The sequence below is a fragment of the Varanus komodoensis genome, unplaced genomic scaffold (assembly GCF_004798865.1).
Source record: "Varanus komodoensis strain SLA01 unplaced genomic scaffold, ASM479886v1 scaffold48, whole genome shotgun sequence".
NCBI lineage: Eukaryota > Metazoa > Chordata > Lepidosauria > Squamata > Varanidae > Varanus > Varanus komodoensis.
The window spans coordinates 3,966,326-3,987,114 of NW_025336059.1; the positions used below are offsets into that span (position 1 = coordinate 3,966,326).

At 49.5% G+C, this 20,789-nt stretch overlaps 1 protein-coding gene across 6 annotated transcripts in view; it reads right to left on the reverse strand.

Moving 5' to 3' along the window:
* Positions 1–2,073: 2,073 nt before the first annotated feature.
* Positions 2,074–20,789, reverse strand: part of ACAP3 (ArfGAP with coiled-coil, ankyrin repeat and PH domains 3) — a 118,407-nt gene continuing 99,691 nt past the window's right edge. For 4 of the 6 annotated variants that reach the window (XM_044445527.1, XM_044445528.1, XM_044445531.1 and 1 more), the window contains 6 exons: positions 20,479–20,571; positions 18,151–18,371; positions 17,838–17,947; positions 16,992–17,102; positions 15,629–15,690; positions 2,074–2,724 (listed from right to left, as the gene is read on the reverse strand). In XM_044445527.1, coding sequence (XP_044301462.1) covers positions 2,618–2,724; positions 15,629–15,690; positions 16,992–17,102; positions 17,838–17,947; positions 18,151–18,371; positions 20,479–20,571 — 704 coding nt within the window. In that variant the 3' untranslated portion in view covers positions 2,074–2,617. Of the gene's footprint in view, positions 2,725–6,593; positions 6,876–15,264; positions 15,691–16,991; positions 17,103–17,837; positions 17,948–18,150; positions 18,372–20,478; positions 20,572–20,789 lie in introns of those variants that run through there. The other 2 variants (XM_044445532.1, XM_044445530.1) reach the window with 2 other exon arrangements.

Below are 20,789 nucleotides of genomic sequence, written 5' to 3' on the forward strand. Positions count from 1 at the left end.
GCCGGACTAAGACTCTCTGCCTGCTGCACTTGTGAATCCGTCCCTTTTGTTTCTCACCCCCCCCCCCCCCCCCCCGCTTTGGCTATCTCCCCACCCGTCCGCAGCACCCAGGTTTGTCCTTCGGGATATTCGAAGGCTGCACGAAAGAAGCAGAAGAGGCAAACCGCCCCTTTTCTTTGGTCTGTGAAATAGCTGAAGCAGCAACATGGCAGCTCCGTTTGCCAACGCGTGTTTATGCTTAGCCCTCTTTTTAAACTTTTGCAACGATCATTTCTAGTTTGTGTTTAGAGGTCGTGGTTCATGGCACCCGATGCAAGATAAACAAGGCAGCCTGGAGGGGGTGGAATTATGTCTAAATAAATGTTATCTAACTCTCTCTCACACACAGGCTCAAACTCACCTTTTTCAGGAACCACAAAAAACAAAATCCTATTTGGCAGCTGATCTCAAAGCCATAAACATGTACCCAATAAAATTTGCCATATAAAATGTTGTATGACATAATTTTCTCACCTGGATAAAAGACCAGAAATCCAACAAGGAAGCAGTATCAAACATGTGGGAAGAGAACTTCCCCAGCTTTATTTATATTTCTGCAAATAACTTTTCCCCACCAAGGCCTCCCCTGCCACATTCATCCCCCCACTACAAAACATTAAAAAAAATTAAATTTCTTTTACCCCGAGATATATTACATTTCAGCATATAAACAAGGATTTCTATACATGAGAGGCGGTTTGAAGGGGACCAAGCCTGTACCAGTACAGACTATCCTGGAATTCCATTTTATAACTTTTCAACCCAAGTACAAGGCTTTAAAAAATAAAAAATAACCACCAAGCCAAAACAGAAAACAGAACAAAGCTGGGCTGGAAGGAAAGGGTAGAGAGATGAATTTTAGACTTTATGATAGGTGAAATCAAAGAATGATGAGCAGATGTAACCAACATAATTAAATACCTTAGATGGAGAAAGGGGGTCGTACTGGAAGGGTTTGATTATGGATTGAGAGGGATGAATTCTCTGAAACTCTCTCTGAATTCCACCTCAAACCTAGATCTCTTCTGATCTAGGTTTGAGAACTGGGCAACTCCTTCTCCAGAATGAACTGAAAGAAATTTCTCACACATTCCTGACACGACAGTCCTCTCCCAGCATTTCAAAGAGCAGCCAAGCTTCTTCAAAAGAAGACTCATGGCCGCCGTACAACCTTCAGGCCAGGGGCAGCTTTGCTCGCTGTTTTCCCGCCAACCGGCCAGACAAAAGAAGGGAAACAAAAGAAGCCAACCAGAAATGATGGGTGCCCTCTGCGAATGTCTGCAGCAGGCAAAGATGGTGGTGACGTTGTGAGAACGGCAAGCCCGATCTTTTACGGATGCTCTCCGTGGCTTGGCATGAGGGACCGTGATTTTCTAGAGCCTCTGATCTTAGAAAGAAGATCTCCACAATCACATAGAACTTGGGGACTGAGGAATCTTCCCCTTTCGACTTGCATCAGTGGTCACCCCCCCCCCACACACACTTAATCTCAGATTAATGACATCCAAATGACTTAAGGCGCCAGTCCTCAAGCATTTGGAGGAAGGCAGCCTCCCTCAGGTCTGGGGTGTGCTTGAAGGGAGCCCTGGGCAGATGATAGTCCTGGGTGCAGGGAAACCCAAGACTGTGCCAGTTCCCAGGCCACAGAAGCCAGGGGGTTGGAGCAACGGGAGATCACACGGTTCCCAGTCTTCTGTACAATCCATGCCAGCTGAGGAGGAGGCTGGGCAGTGGCAGCAACACGTTTCTTCACAACGGTGCCAGAGCTCGGATATGTGCCCATGCATCTTTCCCCAATGGGGGCACCAATGTTTTGTCATGACTCTCCTGCATAAGACTAGCTGGTGGAAAGCAAGCAAGCAAGAATGAAGGAAAGAACGGAAAGCAAAAGTGATAGTGAAAGGAAAGTGAAAGCAGGGCAAGGAGAGGAAGAAGAAAGACAGAGGGGAGAAAAGCAGACAGACAGGAAGAAGGAAGAACAGAGAACAAAGTAAGAAAACCAGCAGCCAATGGGTTCATTTTCTAGTCTACACCCGCTCTCAAGAAGCCACATTTTCTCTGCTGGCTTAGATCAAAGGTCCATGTAGCCCACCAGGGCCAACCAAGTGCCTCTTGGAAGCCCACGGGGAGGCCTGGAGGCCAGCTGTCTTCCCCTGCTGCTCTTGAGAACAGGTCTTGAGCCAGGCCTCGCAGCCCCCTTCAAAATGGCTGCTCCCCCCCTTGCATCCATTGGCACCTCTTCCTTGCATTCCTTCCTTTCTTCACATCACCAGCCATGATATGAGGGCTCCTAACTCTGACAGGAAGGTTTGCAAGGCTGTTATCCTGCTTAAATATCGGGGGGTAAGGGGAAACAGCCACCCATCCGCAGAAACTTGGGAGGGGATGGGGACCGCCGGGCCCAGTGCCAACGCTATGGTAGGGTTAGAGACAATTCTGCAGTGTTCTCCCATCTTGGAGGGCAGGGCGTTCACAGCCACCTGTCAGCTCAGTCCTGCGGGGCCCACCGTTCAGTCGTCCTGTTGAAGCTGGAAGGGTTTTCCACCGTCCAGAGAAACGGGAACGCCACCCGCCAGGGCTATCGGCAGGAGTGGCTGAAATGCAGACTGCGGCGGCTGAGTTTTTCTGGATTGTTCGACGCCATGTGGGAAAACTCTCTGAAGATGTCGAGGTAGGTGGCATCTCCTGGGGAAGAAAGAAGACACGGGTGCTGAGCTGCTCCGGCCTTCTGTCTCAGAAATAAAAGAACTGGAGATGCTCTGCAGTGATGGAGAAAAGGAGGGGGAATCTGGAAGGAGCACGGCCATAAAAGTCCTCAGGCGCTATCGCTCTCGCATCCCGTTTTCCACGTTTCTTCCCAAGCATCCCGAATTCACCGATCGTGCTCTGACCTCGAGTTGAGGAGCCTTTCACACAACGTGAGCGCCAGCATGGTGGAGTTGTTAGAAAGCTTGTCTGAGCCCGGGTCAAACCATGTGAAGCTCCCAAGGAGAGCGTGTGCTGTGGATTCCCCCACAGCTTAATCGACTTTGCAGGGTTGTTGTGAGGATAAGAAGGGAGGGGAGAGGCATGGGGGCCATCCTGAGCTACTCAAGGAAGGGCAGAGCAAAACATACTCACCATCATTCTAGCCCCCAGTGAGTTCAGCAACGACGACTGAAGTGTGCAGTCCACCGTGCAATCGCAGTGAAATGGCCTCCATGCTCTGGCTGAGGCATGCTGGGAATTGTAGTCCAACCCATCGGAAGGGTGGAGCTGTCTCAGAGCCCTTCCCTGCAATCACTGAGGCTGTGGGTGTGTGTTTGTGTCTTTTGCGGCTCTCCATCTGCAGTGATGGAGATGGGATTTCGGCACATGGTGATAGCGAGCTCAGGAACTGCCCCTTCTTGAAAGCAATTGCTCAGCTGATAACTAACAACATTTCCAAAGTCACACGCCTCCATTGCTCCTGCTGGCAGGCAGGACCCTAACTGCACCGTGAGGCAAACCAATCTTCCAACACTCCTTCTCTTCTCTTCTGCCGTTCTTCCCGAAGATGGCCAAAGTGGCTTACAGAACCCTCCCTCACTGTTTTATCCTCACAACAACCCTGCAAGGCAGGCTAGGCTGACTCCCATTGGCTCCGAGGCATTTCCCACCTTTGCTGCCCGAGCTGAGAGCGTGGCCTGAAGGCACAGAAGGCATCCACCGAGCTGAAGCTAAGCAGGTCTGCGCCCGGCCTGGGCTTGGAGGGCAGACCACTTGGGAACTGCAAGGAAACCCCTGGGATTCCATCACGGGGGGAAGGGAAGATATAAATATAATAAATAAGGTATGGCAGGAAAAGGGTGCTTTTCTCAACAGAGGTGCATTGAAAGTGAACCATGCTTGCATTCCAGACTGGCCTGACTCATTCCTGCCCCATCCCTGAGCCACTTTTTCAAATTCCCTGTGAGCAGCTGGCACGATAGACAGAAATCTCCTTAGAATGGAAACCTGGGAATATCTGGGGGAGCGCAGACGTTCCAAGATTGGGGAAGGCGTCTGACTGCCAAGGGACCTCGGCACGCCATCACAGCCAGCACAGACCTTTCCGCAACAGCCGGCCTCCGGAGATGGCAGAACGTCTTCGGAGCCAGTGGAAGGGGGGAGTTCCAGGGGGCAGGAAGGCACAGGGCCTTGCTCTCCCACAAGGGGCTCAGCATCACCTCATGGGCAAAACCTCTGGATGGCCAAACTGGCCCACCAAATGTTTGGAGTGGCAAGAAGTCATGCCGGGTCCTCCTGCCTTGCATCAGATGCCTTTCACCCTTCTCTTTGGGCAGGAAATTGGGCCATGACTTTCATAATCAGAATCATTGATGCTTTAATATGTTCTTAATACAAAACATATACATATATAAAAAAGGTAAAGGTTTCCCCTTGACGTTACGTCCAGTCACGCCTGACTCTAGGGGGCGGTGCTCATCCCTGTTCCCTGGCCGAGGGAGCCAGCGCTTGTCCGCAGACGGTCTCCGTGGTCGTGTGGCCGGCATGACTGAACACCAAAGTGCACGGAACGCTGTTACCTGCTCATCGAAGCGATACCTTTTTATCGACCTGCATTTGCATGCTTTCGAACTGCGAGGTGGGCAGGAGCTGGGATGGAGCAGCGGGAACTCACCCCGTTGTGCAGATTCGAACTGGCGACCTTTCGATCTACCAGCCCAGTGGTTTAAACCACTGCGCCACCTGCGGTCCATATATGCACATATATATTTAATGCGCTTTGTAAGCTACCCAGAGCCCTTTGGCTGTTGGGCGGTATAGAAATGAATTCAGTAATGATCACCACAGCATCAGAGGCGTGCCTGCCCTCACCGTTTGCTCTGGGGCACCTGCTGCCAGCCTCCATCGTTCCTGCACGTGCTGGAAGCTTTGCTTCTGGGTTCCCACACTGGGTTAATGCTCACCCCACAAGTCCTCTTGGCTGGAGGAAAGAGGCGGAAAGGGGAGTGAGGAGAAGGCCCACCCACGGGGAGAGAGGAGGTGTGAAAGGGCTTCTTCGGCATCAAGGAGTCCAGAGAAAGGTGGAGCCGCAGGTGTTAGTCACGCTAGGTGTGTTTGAGGCACACGCCGGGTGGAAAAGATGGGCGTGGACTGCCCCCTTCTGGTCCCGGAGTGGAATCCCCCGACTGGAGCCCATGCTGCATGATCCAGCACATGCTGAGGTCTGGTAGCCTTCCCCTGCTTGGTGCCGGGGACTCCGTCCCCCATCAGCCACAGGCAGTAGTGAGAGTTGCAGTCCCAAGGGCTACGCTCAGGCTTGGCTTAGGGGCAGCACCCACTGGCCATGCCAGCTGGGATAACGAGACACATCATCCAACACAACTGGGGATTGGGAATGGGGACTGTGTGGTTGTATAGCTGTTGGAGTGCAAGTCCCATCATTCCTCACCACTGGCAATGCTGGCTAGGGCTGAGGGGAGTTGCGATCCAGTGCCATCTGGAGGAACGCATGTTCCTCACCAGAAGCAATACCAAGTCAGATGGACCATGGAACTGACTGGGCACATGGCAATTTTGTCCTACATTTTTTGAACCAGTCCTTTATTCAGAATCATGAGGACTGGAAACTTGTTTTTGTATTATTTTTTTTTAGGAAAGGAACATAGCTTGGTGACAGAGCATAGGACAGACCCTGGAAAGCCGACAGCATCAAGGTAACACTCACCTTCCCTAACCTGGTGCCATCCTGATGTGTTGGACTGCAACTCCCAAAATCCCCAGCCAGGATGACTAGTCCTATACCTTCATCTTACCCACCACTGGAATGAAGGCCCGAGGGCTTCTCTAACAGAGAACTCAGCCCTTGGGCTGAAATTAGTTCAATTTCCCATCTTCAGCGGCTTTAAAGGGGGACCTGTCAAATCATGGAGAGATCTGTCACTTTCTGTGATAGCTAAATAAAGCCTGCAGCTTCAGCTGCAGTATACCTCAAAACAGCAGCTTCTGGGAGGTGACAGTGTGTATGCCTGTGGTGCAGAAGGGTTGTTGTTGGTTCTACTTTGCTTGGAAGCCTCAGCCAAGCTTCTGTGGAAAACCAACTGCATCTTCTCAGAGGGATCGGTGTTTCTCGCAAGTAGGTCATTGTACACAGCTGGGGTAGGGAAGGTGTGCTCCCCAGCTTTTGTTGGAGTGCAACTCCCATCAGCCTTCACCATGTCAGCAGGGGATGATGGCAGGTGCAGTTCAGCTTCTGGAAGGCCCCATGGTCTCCTGCCCTGGCCTGCAGGACCGGACCCTGAGCAGATCTTTTGGGCAGGTCCAACAGTTATGGTCCTTTTGCATAGTTGAATCTATGCATCATCCCTGGAAAAAGTTGCATGTGGCACTAATTCTGTGAACAATGATTCTCCTGCCAACCCTGGCCAAAGTAGCAACACTTTGGGATCTGAATGCACTATTCTGAGCCATCTTTTCTAAGCAGCTGCCCTCCAGATGTTTTGGGGTTCCATCAGCCCCAGCTAGCAAGGCCACAAATGCTGGACTGTGTAGTCCAAAACTCCTGGAGGACACAGCCCAGGGAAAGCTGTCCTGGATCTTTATCCCAAACTTTGAGAGTTAATACAGAGGAGGAGGGGGAAAAGGAGGCAAAGAGATCACAACATAAATAACAAGAAGCAAAGCAAGAGGAGGTAAAAAGCTTTACTCTAGATTTTTATTAACAGTATTTCAAGAAACAAGAGAAGGAAAGGGAGAAAGAGGGTGGGCAGTGAGACAGTAGAGCAGCAGGTTTTATTCTGGAGTTTTCCTCTCTGTGTTGTGGGGGTTTGGGTGGTGCCTCTGGGTCGGTGTTTTCGTTTTTTGTTAAAATCCTACAAAGTTCATCACATACAGAGAGTTTGGATCCACCGGTATTCCTCAGCAACGTAGACAAAAAGGCAGAGGAGATCGTGTTTGAGGGAGGGAGGGAGGGAGAAGAAAAGAACCAGGGTTACAAAGACTGTACTGGAAAAGCAGGTCAGAGTGACCGAGGAGTGGACCGTATGCCGGAACGTATTTACAAGAGAGGAACTTTCCTCCATCATGGCAGGAAGCTGCCTCTTAGCCCAACTCACTCACCGCTTCTCCCCCAGTTTAGCAGGGCCTGATTAAAAATTACCCCAGTGGCTAAGAGCGCCTGGCCTTGGTGTACATCCATCCAAACCATGTGCCCCAACTTTCCTGCAGGAAGACGGCGTGTTTGGAAAGCTCAAGCGAGTCTCCCTGACGGGGAAAGCTTTTGAGATGCCACAGAGAGAGGGAGAGTGCCTTCAAAAAGCAAACCAAGCGCCCACTCGCTTCCAAACTGGCACAGCCGACAAAGGATTCCGCGACAAGATTCTGCGGACTGAGCAGTGTCGATCCGACTCAGCAAAGAGGTGGGGGGGGGCGGGGAACACACCAAATACACCTTTTGCCAGTGCTGTTGGAATAGGAAGTGACAGCAATACTGTTTCTTTGAATGGGTTATGTTTTGGTTGCACATGGAGATGTAAAGGCCCACAAACAAACAAACAAAACTCAGAAGTCAGGAAAAGAGAGGTTTTCCTGCGAATGGTTCCATTTTCTTCTAAAATTTGCAACATCTAGTTGTACATCAAATTGTGGCATTTCCTTTTTTTCATCGTGGGATGAGGTTTCAGGGATGTACCCCATACCTCCTCAGGGCTGCTCAAGGACACCCACAAAACAGAGCCAGGAGGTTCCAAATTAAGCTCCTATGCAAACAGCACATGGTGTTTTGGTGACCGTACCAAATAGTATGGCTTTTTCCCTCTGCCCATGCATTGCAGTCCTTCCCCCGCAAGCCACGGACCCACACCTCTGTAGATTTGCCATCCACTACACCTATTTGCATCCATTAGCCACAAGCCACACAACGGTTGCACCCAGATCCGGTTTGCCCTTGGAAGAAAGGGGGCATCACACCACGTTTGCCTGTTTCCCGCCAACTCTTGCCCCCAACACTACTCAGAATTGCTGTTCGGTGGACCCTGCTTTCTACCTCGATCGTAAGAGCTGGCTTTTCAGACTTCGCTTCGGGAGACCTGGGTTCTAGTCCCCACTCAGGTGACTTCAGCCCAGTCCTTAGCAGCGCCTACCTCACAGGGTTGTGGTGAGGATAAAAGAGAGCAGAGGAGAGCATGGTGCGCCACCTTGTAAGAGGAAAGGGGCACAACAAAGATCAAATACATCATCGCTTTAACTGGATCACTTCCACAGGACATCAGCGCTGCTAATATCAACAGAAGATGCTTTAGCCAAAGTACAGCCACTAAAAACAAGAGGGAGACGCAAGAACAAGGACTGTTTGCAAGAAGCCAAGGCCAGCGAAGTAGAGTAGAATGTTTCTAGGTTATTCAAAGCCTCTGCGCCTAATTTCTCCATGTCTAAAATGAGAACCCTAATCAACCACCAAGGAAGGTGTCACAGCAATTCTGAAAAATGTTCTAAGTTTGGAGGGCGCAGCTTTCTTCACAAAAGCAAATCTGCAGTTGCAACCGACTCTGTTATCACATTTGCAACACCAACTCTTTAAAAAGAGAAAAGAAAACAGGAGGGAGGTCAAAAAAGGAGATTTGACAGGAGATATTTCAAATAGGCTAATATAACCGGCAATAAAACCCATCTGCACTGAAAGCAGGTGTAGTAGAAACCAGCCAAAACATGTATGTTAAGCCTACATTTTTCCCACACAGAAAATTGGAATGATACACAGTTTCTCCTGACGTCCCTCTTTCCCTCTCTCCTAATGGAAAACAAAAACAGCCCATCCAACTTATTCCAAAATCTCAACCAACCAATCAATCAACCAACCAACCAACCCTTTGTTAAAGCATTTTTCATCTCAAGAAAGCTATACGGGGTTTGAATCCAGGCTAGTATATTGAACTTAGGTGCCGTATATTTAATGGGAGAAGTTAATTAGCCTTGACTGAAATCTTAGTGATGTCAGAGGAAATTAAATTCAATAAAATTCGAGTACGATCTTATGCATATTCAGACAGAAAAAAGTTCATCGGCACCAAGCATCCATCATTCACCAAGTAAACAGAGGGTTGCAGCCCAAACGATTCTCCTATAGGAACTGCAGAGAGTCGTTAGAAACGAGGTCCGGCATCTGATGCCCTGAGGCTTGTGCATCAAAAGCAAAGCAAAGGGATAAAGAAAAAGCAAGAAGGGCATAGCAAAAGAGGCAAGTTTTCTGGATCCTTAAAAAAAAACCCCGCTTCCTAGCAACTTCACAAAATAAAAATCCCGACATTCGGTGCAGCTAAACTGCAGCGAATTAAGTGGAGAGACGTCATTGCACTTGGTCCTCCAGGGCTTCCTCACTAATAAATTAAATACTTAACAATGTCACCCATTTTAAAAAGACAGCACATAATCCATAACAAAAAGACCATTAAAAATAATATATATTTTTAAAAAGAACCCAATACTGCTAAGTAGGAAAAAGTGCACAAAGTTGATTTTTTACATTGACTTTAAAGAAGGTACCGATACATCTTAAATATATAAACCGCCTCATCCGGCATGCAGTCTCTGTTTTAAATAAAAAGGAAGGTTCTGCCAAAAGCAGTAAGTCACCAAATTTTATCTGTACCGTCCCTGTACACTTTCTGCATTTTTTCAAATGCTGAGAAACCTTCTGCCCTGGATGCCAACAAAACTGTGATGTGTGTTATGGACTTGTGTGAGAGGGTCAGGATTGGGTGGGGGGAGAAAAAGCCCCCAACCATTTTTCAGGAAAGACGAGCAGGCAGTCTGCATATAAAGCAGGATGCTGAGGCGATTTGTCGGACTCCTGGACAAGCCGCAATCACAAAACAAGAGGATACGGGAGTAAAGCATTGTTTTCTTGCTGCCAGTTTAGACCAGTTTAAGTGTCATGGCTCCTCCGCCCCATTCTCCGAGGAATCATGGGAAGTGTAGTCCAATGAGGTGTTCAAAGCGCTGGATTGTGATGGGCAACACGGTTGGCTGTGACTGGTAGGCGAGCGCAGGGACCGAAAATTAGTCCACTGGGGGAGTGGAACCATTTCATTTGCTTACTGACCCATAATTGACATGCGTCCTAAGATCTGTGCATCTAGAGAATGTAGGCACTGTCTCTTAAGGGCTCCCTTGTTTGGAAAAAGGGGTCCATGGATGGGGGGAGGGCACTAGATTTTGGGGGAAAGACGCAGGAGAAAACATCCGAGGGGGCAGCTGGAGGGGAAGCACCCATGAGCCAAAAGCCAGCTCGGCCGGGGGATCCAATGCGACGCTGCGTCTCGGGTGTGCATTTCAGCAAGAGCCCATTCGCTGCAGGAAAGTGGCTTCCCAGAGAACTGGCACTCCAGGGGAAAGATTCGGGGATTCAGCCCTAAGGGGAAGCCCCCAACCACCCTTGCCCCCCTGCCCCCCCCGGCAGCACAGAACCCCCGTACCGATCCCTGGGGGGGATACATGCTCCTCCATTCACAGAGCCAAGACGACATTCCTGGCTTGTGGTTTCAAGATATAGGTTACAGGACAGCTTGAGGTTCTGCTAAACCTGGGGAAGGATCCCAGCTCTGACTGCCTCTCCCCCAAAATTAGGCAGAGGTGTCAAGGTCTCTTGCCTCCTCCCAGTGACGACCACGCCAAGGATTCCCTGAGAAGGGGAACTGATGGGATTTGACAGATGCAAAAATGTCGCTTTTACTGGGAAAGTTGATGCAAACAACCACACCGGCCCTGGGGAGCTTGGGTTGCCACAAAGTCCACTTCTCTTATCGAGTGCATCTTTTCCTACATCTGTGGCCCACCTTTTTCCATTGCGCAACTCAGGGGAGCTCCACCTGTCTCCCCTCCAAACGCTGGCTGGCCCTGCAGCTGTTTAGCTTCAGCAAGCCCTGCTTGGGTTCAGTTAACTTCAAATCACAGCCTACTCCATCCTCACCTGGACAAAGTTGCAGGATGAAGAATGGGTGGGGTGAAAATCGGATGCATTTTTGCAGTTCGCCCACCCAGATTTTCATTTGCAGGCTCTGTTCCAGCACTGACCTGCTGAGGTGTGAGAGCTCAGCCAGCTCACAGACGTCTGTCTTGAAAACAGATTGAAATTTGCACACGTTTTTAACAGCTCGTGAAATTGGGTGCAAGCGAGCACCCAAAAGCCATGTTGCTCTAGGAAGATGGGTGCAAAATTGGCCAATTAGCACAAATAGGCTAGTTTTGACCAATGCACAGTAGCTGAGAGCCGTGTAGTTTTCAGGTGTTTAGTAGCACAAACTGCAGTACTAGTTAAACAATATGTGCAAAGAATGCATCTTGGAAGCCCCCAGAAGAAGCCCCTGGCTGGCCAACTTCTGACCACCACATTAGAAGCAGGCAAGAAATTCACTGAGTTTAAATTAGCCCCATTCCCCTTCTTGGCCAGATGATTCTCTTGCCTTTCCAAGCATCCAAATGTGTTGATCCTTCACTAGGTGCTTCTTTCAAGGGTTGCCCAGTCCAGCTCTCCAACCTGTCGAGTCTGAAAGTGGATTGAGGCAGTCTCAAGGCCAAAGGTGAGAAATGTTTACACACCCAGAACTTTTCTCAGCCTGAACAAGTGTGGCTTGTACCCTTCGCTGACGAGATCACAAATCGTGACAGTTTGCGAAAGAGCCTTTTCGACAGGTTGACTGGATGGAAAGAAGAGAGTCACATGCTCTTGCTTTGAGGAGGAATCACGCTTCCGGATTGCCACACCTGGGAAAGGGCACTGCATAATCACAACTTTAATCGACGTTCAGCTTAGACAGGGAAGAATCCAAGCCTCCAACGGAGGAAAGGTGAAATTCTCACGCCCTTTTCTGCTAAACACATGCGTTTCCAAAAACCCAATAAAATTTGCCCATGGAATGGAAAGAGCTGTGCAGAGAGGCAAGCAGCTCGAGAAGCCCTGGATGCAAAACTGCTTCCAAAGAGGTTTCTAATTTCTAATTCAATGGATAGTGGTACCAAATCCTTCCATAGAACCAGCACCGTGCTGTAGTTAACACAGTGGAAGATCCTCAGCAGAGATTTGGGCCCAAATTCACCAAGTTTGCTGAGTAAACTTAAGATCAACTCATCACTTCAACTCATCACTTAGCCTACTTCACAGGGTCATTGCGAGGAGGCCAGAAAACAAAGGAGGCGATTCTATGGGGACTGCAATGCCCCAGTGAAGGAACCAGGGGAAGTGGGGCAGAAGAGCCACCTTCTAAATACGCAGTCTGGTAGCATGGTGGACCTGTTCCTATAGATTCCATCAGAGGTGAGGTCTAGGAGAAGAGTCCTCCATGGAGAGGACAGTGTCTGAGTCAAGGGTACAGGGTGTGATTCTGCAGATGGAGCTGAGAGAGAAAGGAAGATGTGCTTTGTTGGAGCCACGTCAACCGGGCATGGTTACATCATGGGGGAGAACCAGTTAAGTGTGCGTGTTGCGCAAGTCAGGCTATTTCAGGTTACATCACGGGGGACAAGGCAGTCACGTGCCCAGATGACTCAAGGAAGGGTGTTGGGCAGGAGCCCTGGGCATGAGCGAGGGGATGGGGTCACATGACAGTCAGGGGCTCATGGCATGGCCAAGATGGCAGCTACAGCTGCAGCTGGGAAATGGAAGGATCGCCTTCCCTGTTTGCAACTGGGGTCCAGCTCAAAGTCCAGCTCAGCTGGCAGCTGGCAGAAATGAAAGCGCAGGTTGGGCTTGGTAAAAGAAGTCATTGTCTGTTCCTGGAAAAACTGATTGCAGAAGCCCCTTTTTTCCTCCCCTGACACTACATGATCCTGTAGGGCTTCTCCAGAAGGACTCCTGGAAGAAGAAAACCAGGTATCGTCGAGATGCATGGAACTTCAACCCGCTTCCTAAACTTCACCCACATCCCCAAGATTTCCCAGGGAGGGCTTGAGATCTCACTCTTGCCCAAATCTCAGATTGGATCTCGATGTTCTCCTGCCCTAGCATCATGGAAGAGCAGAGCTGGAAGGAGCCAAACAGACCCTGCAGTCCAACCCCTGCACAATGTGGGACTCCAACCGTTCCTGACCAAGGGCTCAGAGCGACACGTGACTTCAGCTATGGCTGAAAAAGAGAGCGCTCAGATGAGACTGTGAGTGAAAAGGGAGGGGAAAGCCAGAAGAGTTGAGGGAGCCCCCCCAGTGGGGCACTTAGGAGTTCGTGGGGTGGGGGGCAAACAGAAGAAGAGAATGTGAGGACAAGGATGGGAACAACCCCATCTCATCCCTTTGCCTTGAAGGAAAGCTGGTTTTGAGCCTAATTCTAGGATTCCATTGCGGGGCGGGGACAGCAAGGCCCACCCAAAAGCCCTGCCCGGGCTACCTACTGCTTCATGTGTTTTGCAGGATCATCAAGAGAAATTCTAGGTCTAGAACAACATCCCCGGTCTGACAAGGACCATAAAACCCCAGAGTTACCCGGACAGTAAAAACGGGTCCCGCTCCAGCAGAAAGCATAATAAATAACTAGTCCCTCCCCACCCAGCCCTGCCCCCACCCCCCAAATCCCAAAGCTCAGAATCCAAAAAATTTGGAGTTTCTGAGCCCTCCATGGTCATGCATTGGTGAAGGGGTGGGGGACCACCATCTCTGTTAGGGCATGCATGCAAAGATGTCGAAATCTGCTTTCTCCGAAATGGGGAGAAATATTTAAGTAGGAAATCCATCACAGGAGTACAAATCCCTTCCCTTTATGTGCTCCAGTTAACTGTAGAAGAGGGTGACTTTATAGTTCTCCCTGGGGTGTGTGTGTGTTTTCCTTCAAAAAAAACAAAACCAAAAACCAAAAGAAAAACCCATCGCCGGCGATGAGCATCATCTTCCAAGCCTCAGCACTTCGTTACAGCTAAGGGTGAAGACCGACGTAATCTTTGAAGGGCAAAGACAGATGTACTATTGAAAAAGAAATCGTAGCCGGGGTCTTCACCATCAGCATGTGTCCAGTTTACTTCTGGGTTCACAGTTTGCCTGATGGCTGAATTTGGTGTGTGTTTTCCACAGGCCCGCTGCCTTCGGGCAGCCTCCTCAAATGTTTTGTCAAAAGCAAACAGAAGTAATGTATGTGGCGCCAATCTTCAAAACAAAAACAAAACAAAAACTCAGACTGCAGCTACAAAACTAGCGCATCAGGGAAAAGACTTAGACTGAAAACTCCCTGATATGCTAGAATTCTTTGTGCAAGGATTTCATAATTATTATATGGAAAGGTATTCCATTACTTGGGCTACTACCTGTAGTCAGAATATGTACATCCCAGGACAGGTAGGCCACCTCGGGAAGAACTAGGCCAAAGTCATTCTGCAGGACAGGTAGGTCCCTGCAGATAAATTGTTCTTTGACTCGTCACTCATACCTCCATACTTTACAGCACCATATTTTAAGAAAAGGACCTTGGATGGAAGGTGCCTTGTTGCTGAAACGGTGCAGAAGCCCGCTCTGTCTTCAGAGCCCCAGGAAATAGTACGATTGCACGGAACACAGTGAGGCCGTAATACATACATTGCATCTGTCTTCACTCTACAAGGATTGCGTCCCCGATCTTGGAAGCGGCTGAGTTATGGCTTTGACCAGCTAAGCTAACCTCCCTGTTTACTTCCCCGAATCACCAAGACAAACGGAGGAAGCCCTCGCTGGCATTAAACCTGAGAGCATGTAAGTTGGGGCAAGCGTGCCTCTCAGTCCAAAAGCTGCTGCACATGCCCAGGACGCAGCAAACACATCGCCCCTGCTAAACCCAGTCCATGAGCAGTCTGGGCAGCTGCGCTCCACCCCAAATGACCAGCTATTGTGTGTGTGTGTGTGTGTGTGTGTGTGTTTCGTTTTTGCTTTTCTCGCAACAACCGGCGCTTGAACCAACCTGGAGTCCCATGGCAAGCAGACTGCCTTTGCCGTTGGAAAGAGCATGCATGGAGGAGATGGGATGAGAGAGGGAGAGAGAGAATATATATATATATGTACAATTCCATATATCTACAATTCCCTCTTTGCTCCGAAAAAGGCTCTACTCCTTTTTGTTCCTGGAGATGAGGTTTACAAATAATAAATAAGGGGCTATTCGAAACCCAAAAAAGCAGAGCGGGGCATGAAGGAGGCTTCTTCTAGTCTTGACTCAACTGGCCTTTCACCTTCGCAAAGCTGTAAGACAGCACTTGTGCCAAAGCCCCAATCCATCTTTTTCCAAAGCGAAGGGTCTGAAAGAAAAGCCCGCTCTGGAAGCAGATAAAAACATTTTACATATATTTAATTTAAGGGCTCTCTCTCCCTGTTTCCTTCCTTCTCCCCCGTTTCTTTCTGTGTGGCCTTCGGACAATCCGCCCGTAGCTTTCTGAGCCGAAACCTTCCTCAGCGACAGCTTCCCGCCCACCCCAAGAAAGCATGACAGTTTGTTTACATCCCTTTCTGTCCTCCTGGGCTCAGGCAGTATCCTAAATTTCGGCCCAAAAGAGGAGGCGGCGGCGGTGGCGGCGTCAGAGTGGTGAAAGTCGTCACTAACACTCATCTATGTTAAGGCTGATGAACTCCTGTATACATTTTCTGTACTGGAGTTCTGTGGGGCTGTTGCCAGAATATTGACCTGCGTGACCAAACGGACCCTCGGCTTCTCGCATCTCTTCGTTCATCCGAGCCAGACGCAGCCTGGAGCGGGAAGAAAAGGAGGAGGAAAGGAATGTTTCAACTTGAGTCACCCTCTGGGGAAGACCGTACTAGAACCTACTCCTGGGAATTGGCCAAGATCGGCACTGGGCTCAAACTGGGAGCTTTTGTCTCCGGAGTGCGTGGTTCTCCTTTGCTCCTGTGTGGGGAGCTGTTTGTCAGCTAAGAACAACTTCTAGGGGTAAAAGGGCTTGGACTGGCTTTGAGCATCTAAGGCTGGTTTTCCTGGACTATAAAAGGGCTATAAAAGGCTTTATGGGTGAGAAGCAACCACAGAAGTATTTTTGGACTGTTCCTTGCTTCTGAGGGTTGCCCTTGTGCTCCAGTCCTTGATCAATGCCTTTGAAGTTCCACGTCCATCATTAGGACTGAACTGTAAGCAGCTGTCAAAGGGAAGCTAAGTGTTGTGCCAGAGTTAGAAGTGGGACTGGGGAGATAATGCCTTCTGATATTTATCCATAGACTGTATTTATATCCTGTCTTTTTTCCTTCCAAGGAACTCAAGGGGGCTTACTTATGCTCCCCAGAGAGGTCTGCCTGGCACCAACAATTCTTTCCTTTCAGCGCCAGGCAAAACCCTTTTTATTCTCCCAATATTTTAATTGTTAATTTGTGGTTTTATGCGTAATACTGGATGCTGTGCCACTTTTACTTCTCTTCTTATTCTGTTTTGTTATTGCTGCTGTGAACCATCCCAAGTCGTCTGTGATGGGACGGTATACAAATGTTTTACATAAATAAATAAATAAATATTTTGCCTTCTCCTCCCAATTTCATCCTCACCACAATAACCCTGTGAGGTAGGTTGGGCTGTGGGTCTACGACTGGTCCAGAATCACCCAGTGAGCTTCATGGCTGCATGGGGACTTGAATCCAGCTATGTGGGACCCCCAGTCCAACACACTAGCCACTAGACAACACTGCCTTTCCGTGCTGTCTCAGGGATGGGAGGACGTGGTGTTGCTTGCATCTTCAAGCCAACTCTCTGAATTCACACTTTCCAAGCTAATAGGCGGATCAAGACATGGTCATCCATCTCTGAGGTCCGCTGTGCAGGTCTCAGCTAGAGAGCTCCATGCAAAACACAAACATTAGGGAACGAGGCATGCAGAAAAAAAAAGTTACCTAAACGACTATCGTTAAGGGACAGGGTGCAGGACAATTAGTGCCATAGTGCACGTATGCGAGATTAAGAAATAATTACAAGCTTATGTGAAAACTGGATGACTTTGGACTGAATGGGTTGGACATGGACTAGTTCACTGCGGTGCCGATACACTTACAAGGTAACAATGTCGGCGTTGGCCGCCTGGACCGCGATGCTGAGAGGGTCTTGCCCATCGTCATCCACGGCGTGTTGGTTGGCTCCTCTTTTCAGGAATAAACAGACCTGACTGCCGAACGCAGAAAAAGAAAGACAAGACGAGAAATCAGAGGAAAAACTTGCGAACTCACCAAAGTCCTTGCAGCAGTAGGGGAGAAAAATGTTATGCAGTGCTGAGTTTGGACCTCCTATATTAGAAACACAGAAACAGAGCGAGTCAGAAGGGGCCTCCCGGCCATCTAGTCTGACCTCCGGCACCAGCCGGCTCCGCTCATGACATGCCCACCATGTGCCATATTCATTTGCTTTAAATTTTAGGTCCCCCGGTAGTTCCCTGGGTGGATCACAAGAAAGAAACACTTAAACTATATGATTGTAAAAAAGGGAATCCAAACCCTTAAATGTCCAACAGGGATAAAACCAGAGTTTAAAAAGCAGAAGCAAAGAATAAAATTCTAAAGAAAAAATAATACCCAGGAATAACAGAGCCAAAGCATCAGCTAAAACTTGGAATGGGTGCTCTCTCTTCTTGCCTCACCTGATAAGGAGTTGGGTTTGGACTACAAGTCCTATTGGCCCCAGATGGCATGCTGGCTGGGGCTGCTGGGAGCTGTACCCGAAATCCTATGGAGAGTTTAAGGAAATGCTGCCAGGTCACCAAGAAAGAAGGTGGGAAGAGCTGGATTCCTGCAAGGGATGGGCAGGTGCAGCCGTGGAGCTTTTCTCTGCTTTATCTCGCACCCACCGGGCCTTGAATCCAGAGCGTGTGTCCAAAGATCAGCGGGACATGCAACACGTAACTTACCCAGTGTGGCCCAAATATGTAGCAAGATGCAGCGGTGCACGCCCTCGGATATCTCTTTGGTTAACGTCGGCTCCGTTCTGGAGGAGGAATTCACAAGCTATCAAGGAGCCCTGCCAGAGATGGAGAAAAAGAGGTGCGTTTGCGATCTCCAGCAAAGCTCCAGCAGGGCGAGGGAGGGTCAGAATGCAAGGAACGGGGCTTCGCCAACTCTGCAAGCGCCGGGCGGTCAAGGGCCATGACAGCTTGGAATGGCAGGCCTTGCTTGGGAGGGCAACGCCTGGTTGGACAACCGGCACACCCGGGCTCTGCTCACCCCCATCACGGCCTGGATCAGGGGGGTTTTGTTCTCGTCCTCGTCGTTGACCCAGTTGACGTCCGCGCCATGAGCCAAGGCTTCCGCCATGACGGGCAGGTTCCGCGCCCGTGAGGCCTTGTAAGCGAGCAAGCCCGGGTGTAGCTCCCGCAAGTCCTCTGCGTCGGAGGCCTCCTGCTCGATTTCGGCTTCTCCACTCGACTCTTCTGAAATCTCGCACTCTGCAGGGGAAAGCCAAGTGGGGGGAGAGGGGGGGAACGGCCGGGATGAGACAAGGATCAACCCATGGGACTTTCTCGAATGCCAAGTGACTCTTTGCACCTGAGGTGGCTTTCTATTCCTCGTCACAGGGCTGTTCTCTGCCCGGATTGGCTCCATCACGTGGAGCCAGGCCTGCTCAGGTATCTCCAGAGAGCCACCTGATATTTGCGTGATCTGCATAACCCCACCCTCTCATTTGCAACGCCTCTGCTAGAATACGGGCAAGGGACCGCCCCGTCCATGGGCTGCTGTTCTCTTGGGCAAAAGTCTTTAGAGGGAGGGGCTGGAGCCTTGGGTGGGTGTGGCCTGAGCCACGGCTGGGCAGGGATGGGTGGAGTCAGAGATCTAAGTGGGTGGAGCCACTTTCCTACATATACACACACATGCTGGGTACCCTCCTCCTTCCTTTCCAACTTCAGGTGGCTCTTTGGCAAAAGCCCTTTATTTCCAGTGTACATCCAGCAAGCTTTTCGCCAACAAAGGAAGAATCTCTGAGCATGCACAAAGTAAAAAACTCTTTCCTAGAGCCCTCCTTCTCAGTAACCCTGTACTCCACACTCCCCAGCTGTGCTTTAGTGCAGAGGGGCTAGCTTCCTAGATCTGCAAAGGTCCTCTAGTTGGCTGGCTCCTCTCCCCTGGTAGTGCATCATGGGCTCAGGGATCTGACTAGGCTCACCTCCCATGTCCCTAGCACTTCCAGACCCTGCCGGCTCCCAGGGCCTGCCTGAACATCCGGAGAAGGCGGCCTTGAGATCAACACTGCATCCTCAGCCATCTCTCTGTCTGCCAGTCCTCTGTCACTTACACTGGCTACCAATTGAAGTCCAGGCCCAATTTAAGGTGCTGGTGAAGACCTATAGAGCCCTAAACGGCTTGGGCCCGGGATACCTGAAGAGGCGCCTTCTCCCCTATGTGCCCCCCACCCCTTGAGAGCTGAGCCAGAGGCCCTCCTCCAGGAGCAGTCCTTGGAAGAGGTCCGGAGGGTGGCTACCCCGAGGAGGGCCTTCTCTGCATTGGCACCCCAACTGTGGCACATGCTCCCCAGAGAGGTTCGCCTGGTGCCAACGCTTCCTTCCTTTCAGTGCCAGACGAAACCCTTTTTATTTCCCCACCATTTTAATTGCTAATTGATCTTAATCTGTGGCGTTACATCTAATATTGGATGCTGTGCTACTTTGCATTTTATTTCATTTCATTGTTGTTATTGTGAACCGTCCCAAGACTTCTGTGATGGGAACATATACAAAAATTTTAAATAAATAGGTATGTAAATTTACCAGCCCTCCCAGTCAGCACCCAAAGAACCAGCACCACCCTGTCCCTGGAAGGCGTTCCAAGGAAAAATGCCTCCAGACCCAACAAAATCGAATTGCTAGGATGCAGGGGAGGATTTTGGCAGGGTGCAGAAAGAATTAACCTGCTGCAGCTGTTGTGAAGAGGCTCCGTTAAGCAGAAGTTCAGCTGTCCTTAATATCTGAAGATTTGAACATTTAAATATTTAATATTTATGTCTTTTTATTAGGCATTGTGTCTGATGATGTTGACAAACAAGCAACATATCTGATTCTACATGTAATTACTGCGCCAAGGATTGCATTTGCCCAACATTGGAAGAGTGAAGAACCACCCACTGATGAACTGATTTTAAAAAAGATTTTGGACTGTGCTGAAATGGACAGGCTGACTTTGTCTCTGAAGGAGAAAGAGGACACATATTTCTGTCAAACTTGGAACTCTTTTTATTATTGGCTAGAGAAACGGGACTATGCGTAGATTTGAATATGTCTATGGATTGCTATAAAAAAATAATAGGGGGCTGACCCAGCAGGTCTGATGTCTCTGATGATTGATTTTTTTTAGTTTTTTTAGTTTGTAGAAAATAATAATAAAATTTACTTTAAAAAAAATAAGCAGCAGTTCAGCTTTGCTTTGCGTTTCTAAGTTGTCACCCGCACTGTTAGCTAGGAATGGACCAGGAAAACAGGCAGAATGCAAATATAATAAACCCATTACTGATAAATAAGAACATGTCTCATTTAAAAAAAATCAGGTCACCCCGTGCCTTACCTTCCTCTGTGACACTGTCCACCACGGAGCCGAACACCAGGACGTCGGTGCTTCCGTCGGTGCTGCCGCCAAGTCCACTGTCACTACTCAGACCTGCGGGGCCAGCAAGAGGTGGAGCATGTGCATTTTAATATGGCAGCGCCTTGACATTCTGGTCCATCACCCCCCATCATCCCCATCCTCCCCCCGTTCCCCTTCTCTCTTCCATTTGTTGCAAGGTCAAACAGGAGCGGGCAAGGCACTTTGGACGACAACTCCAGTATAGCTGGTGGCCAGGGATTATGGGAGTTGTAGTCCAAAACCTCTGCAGG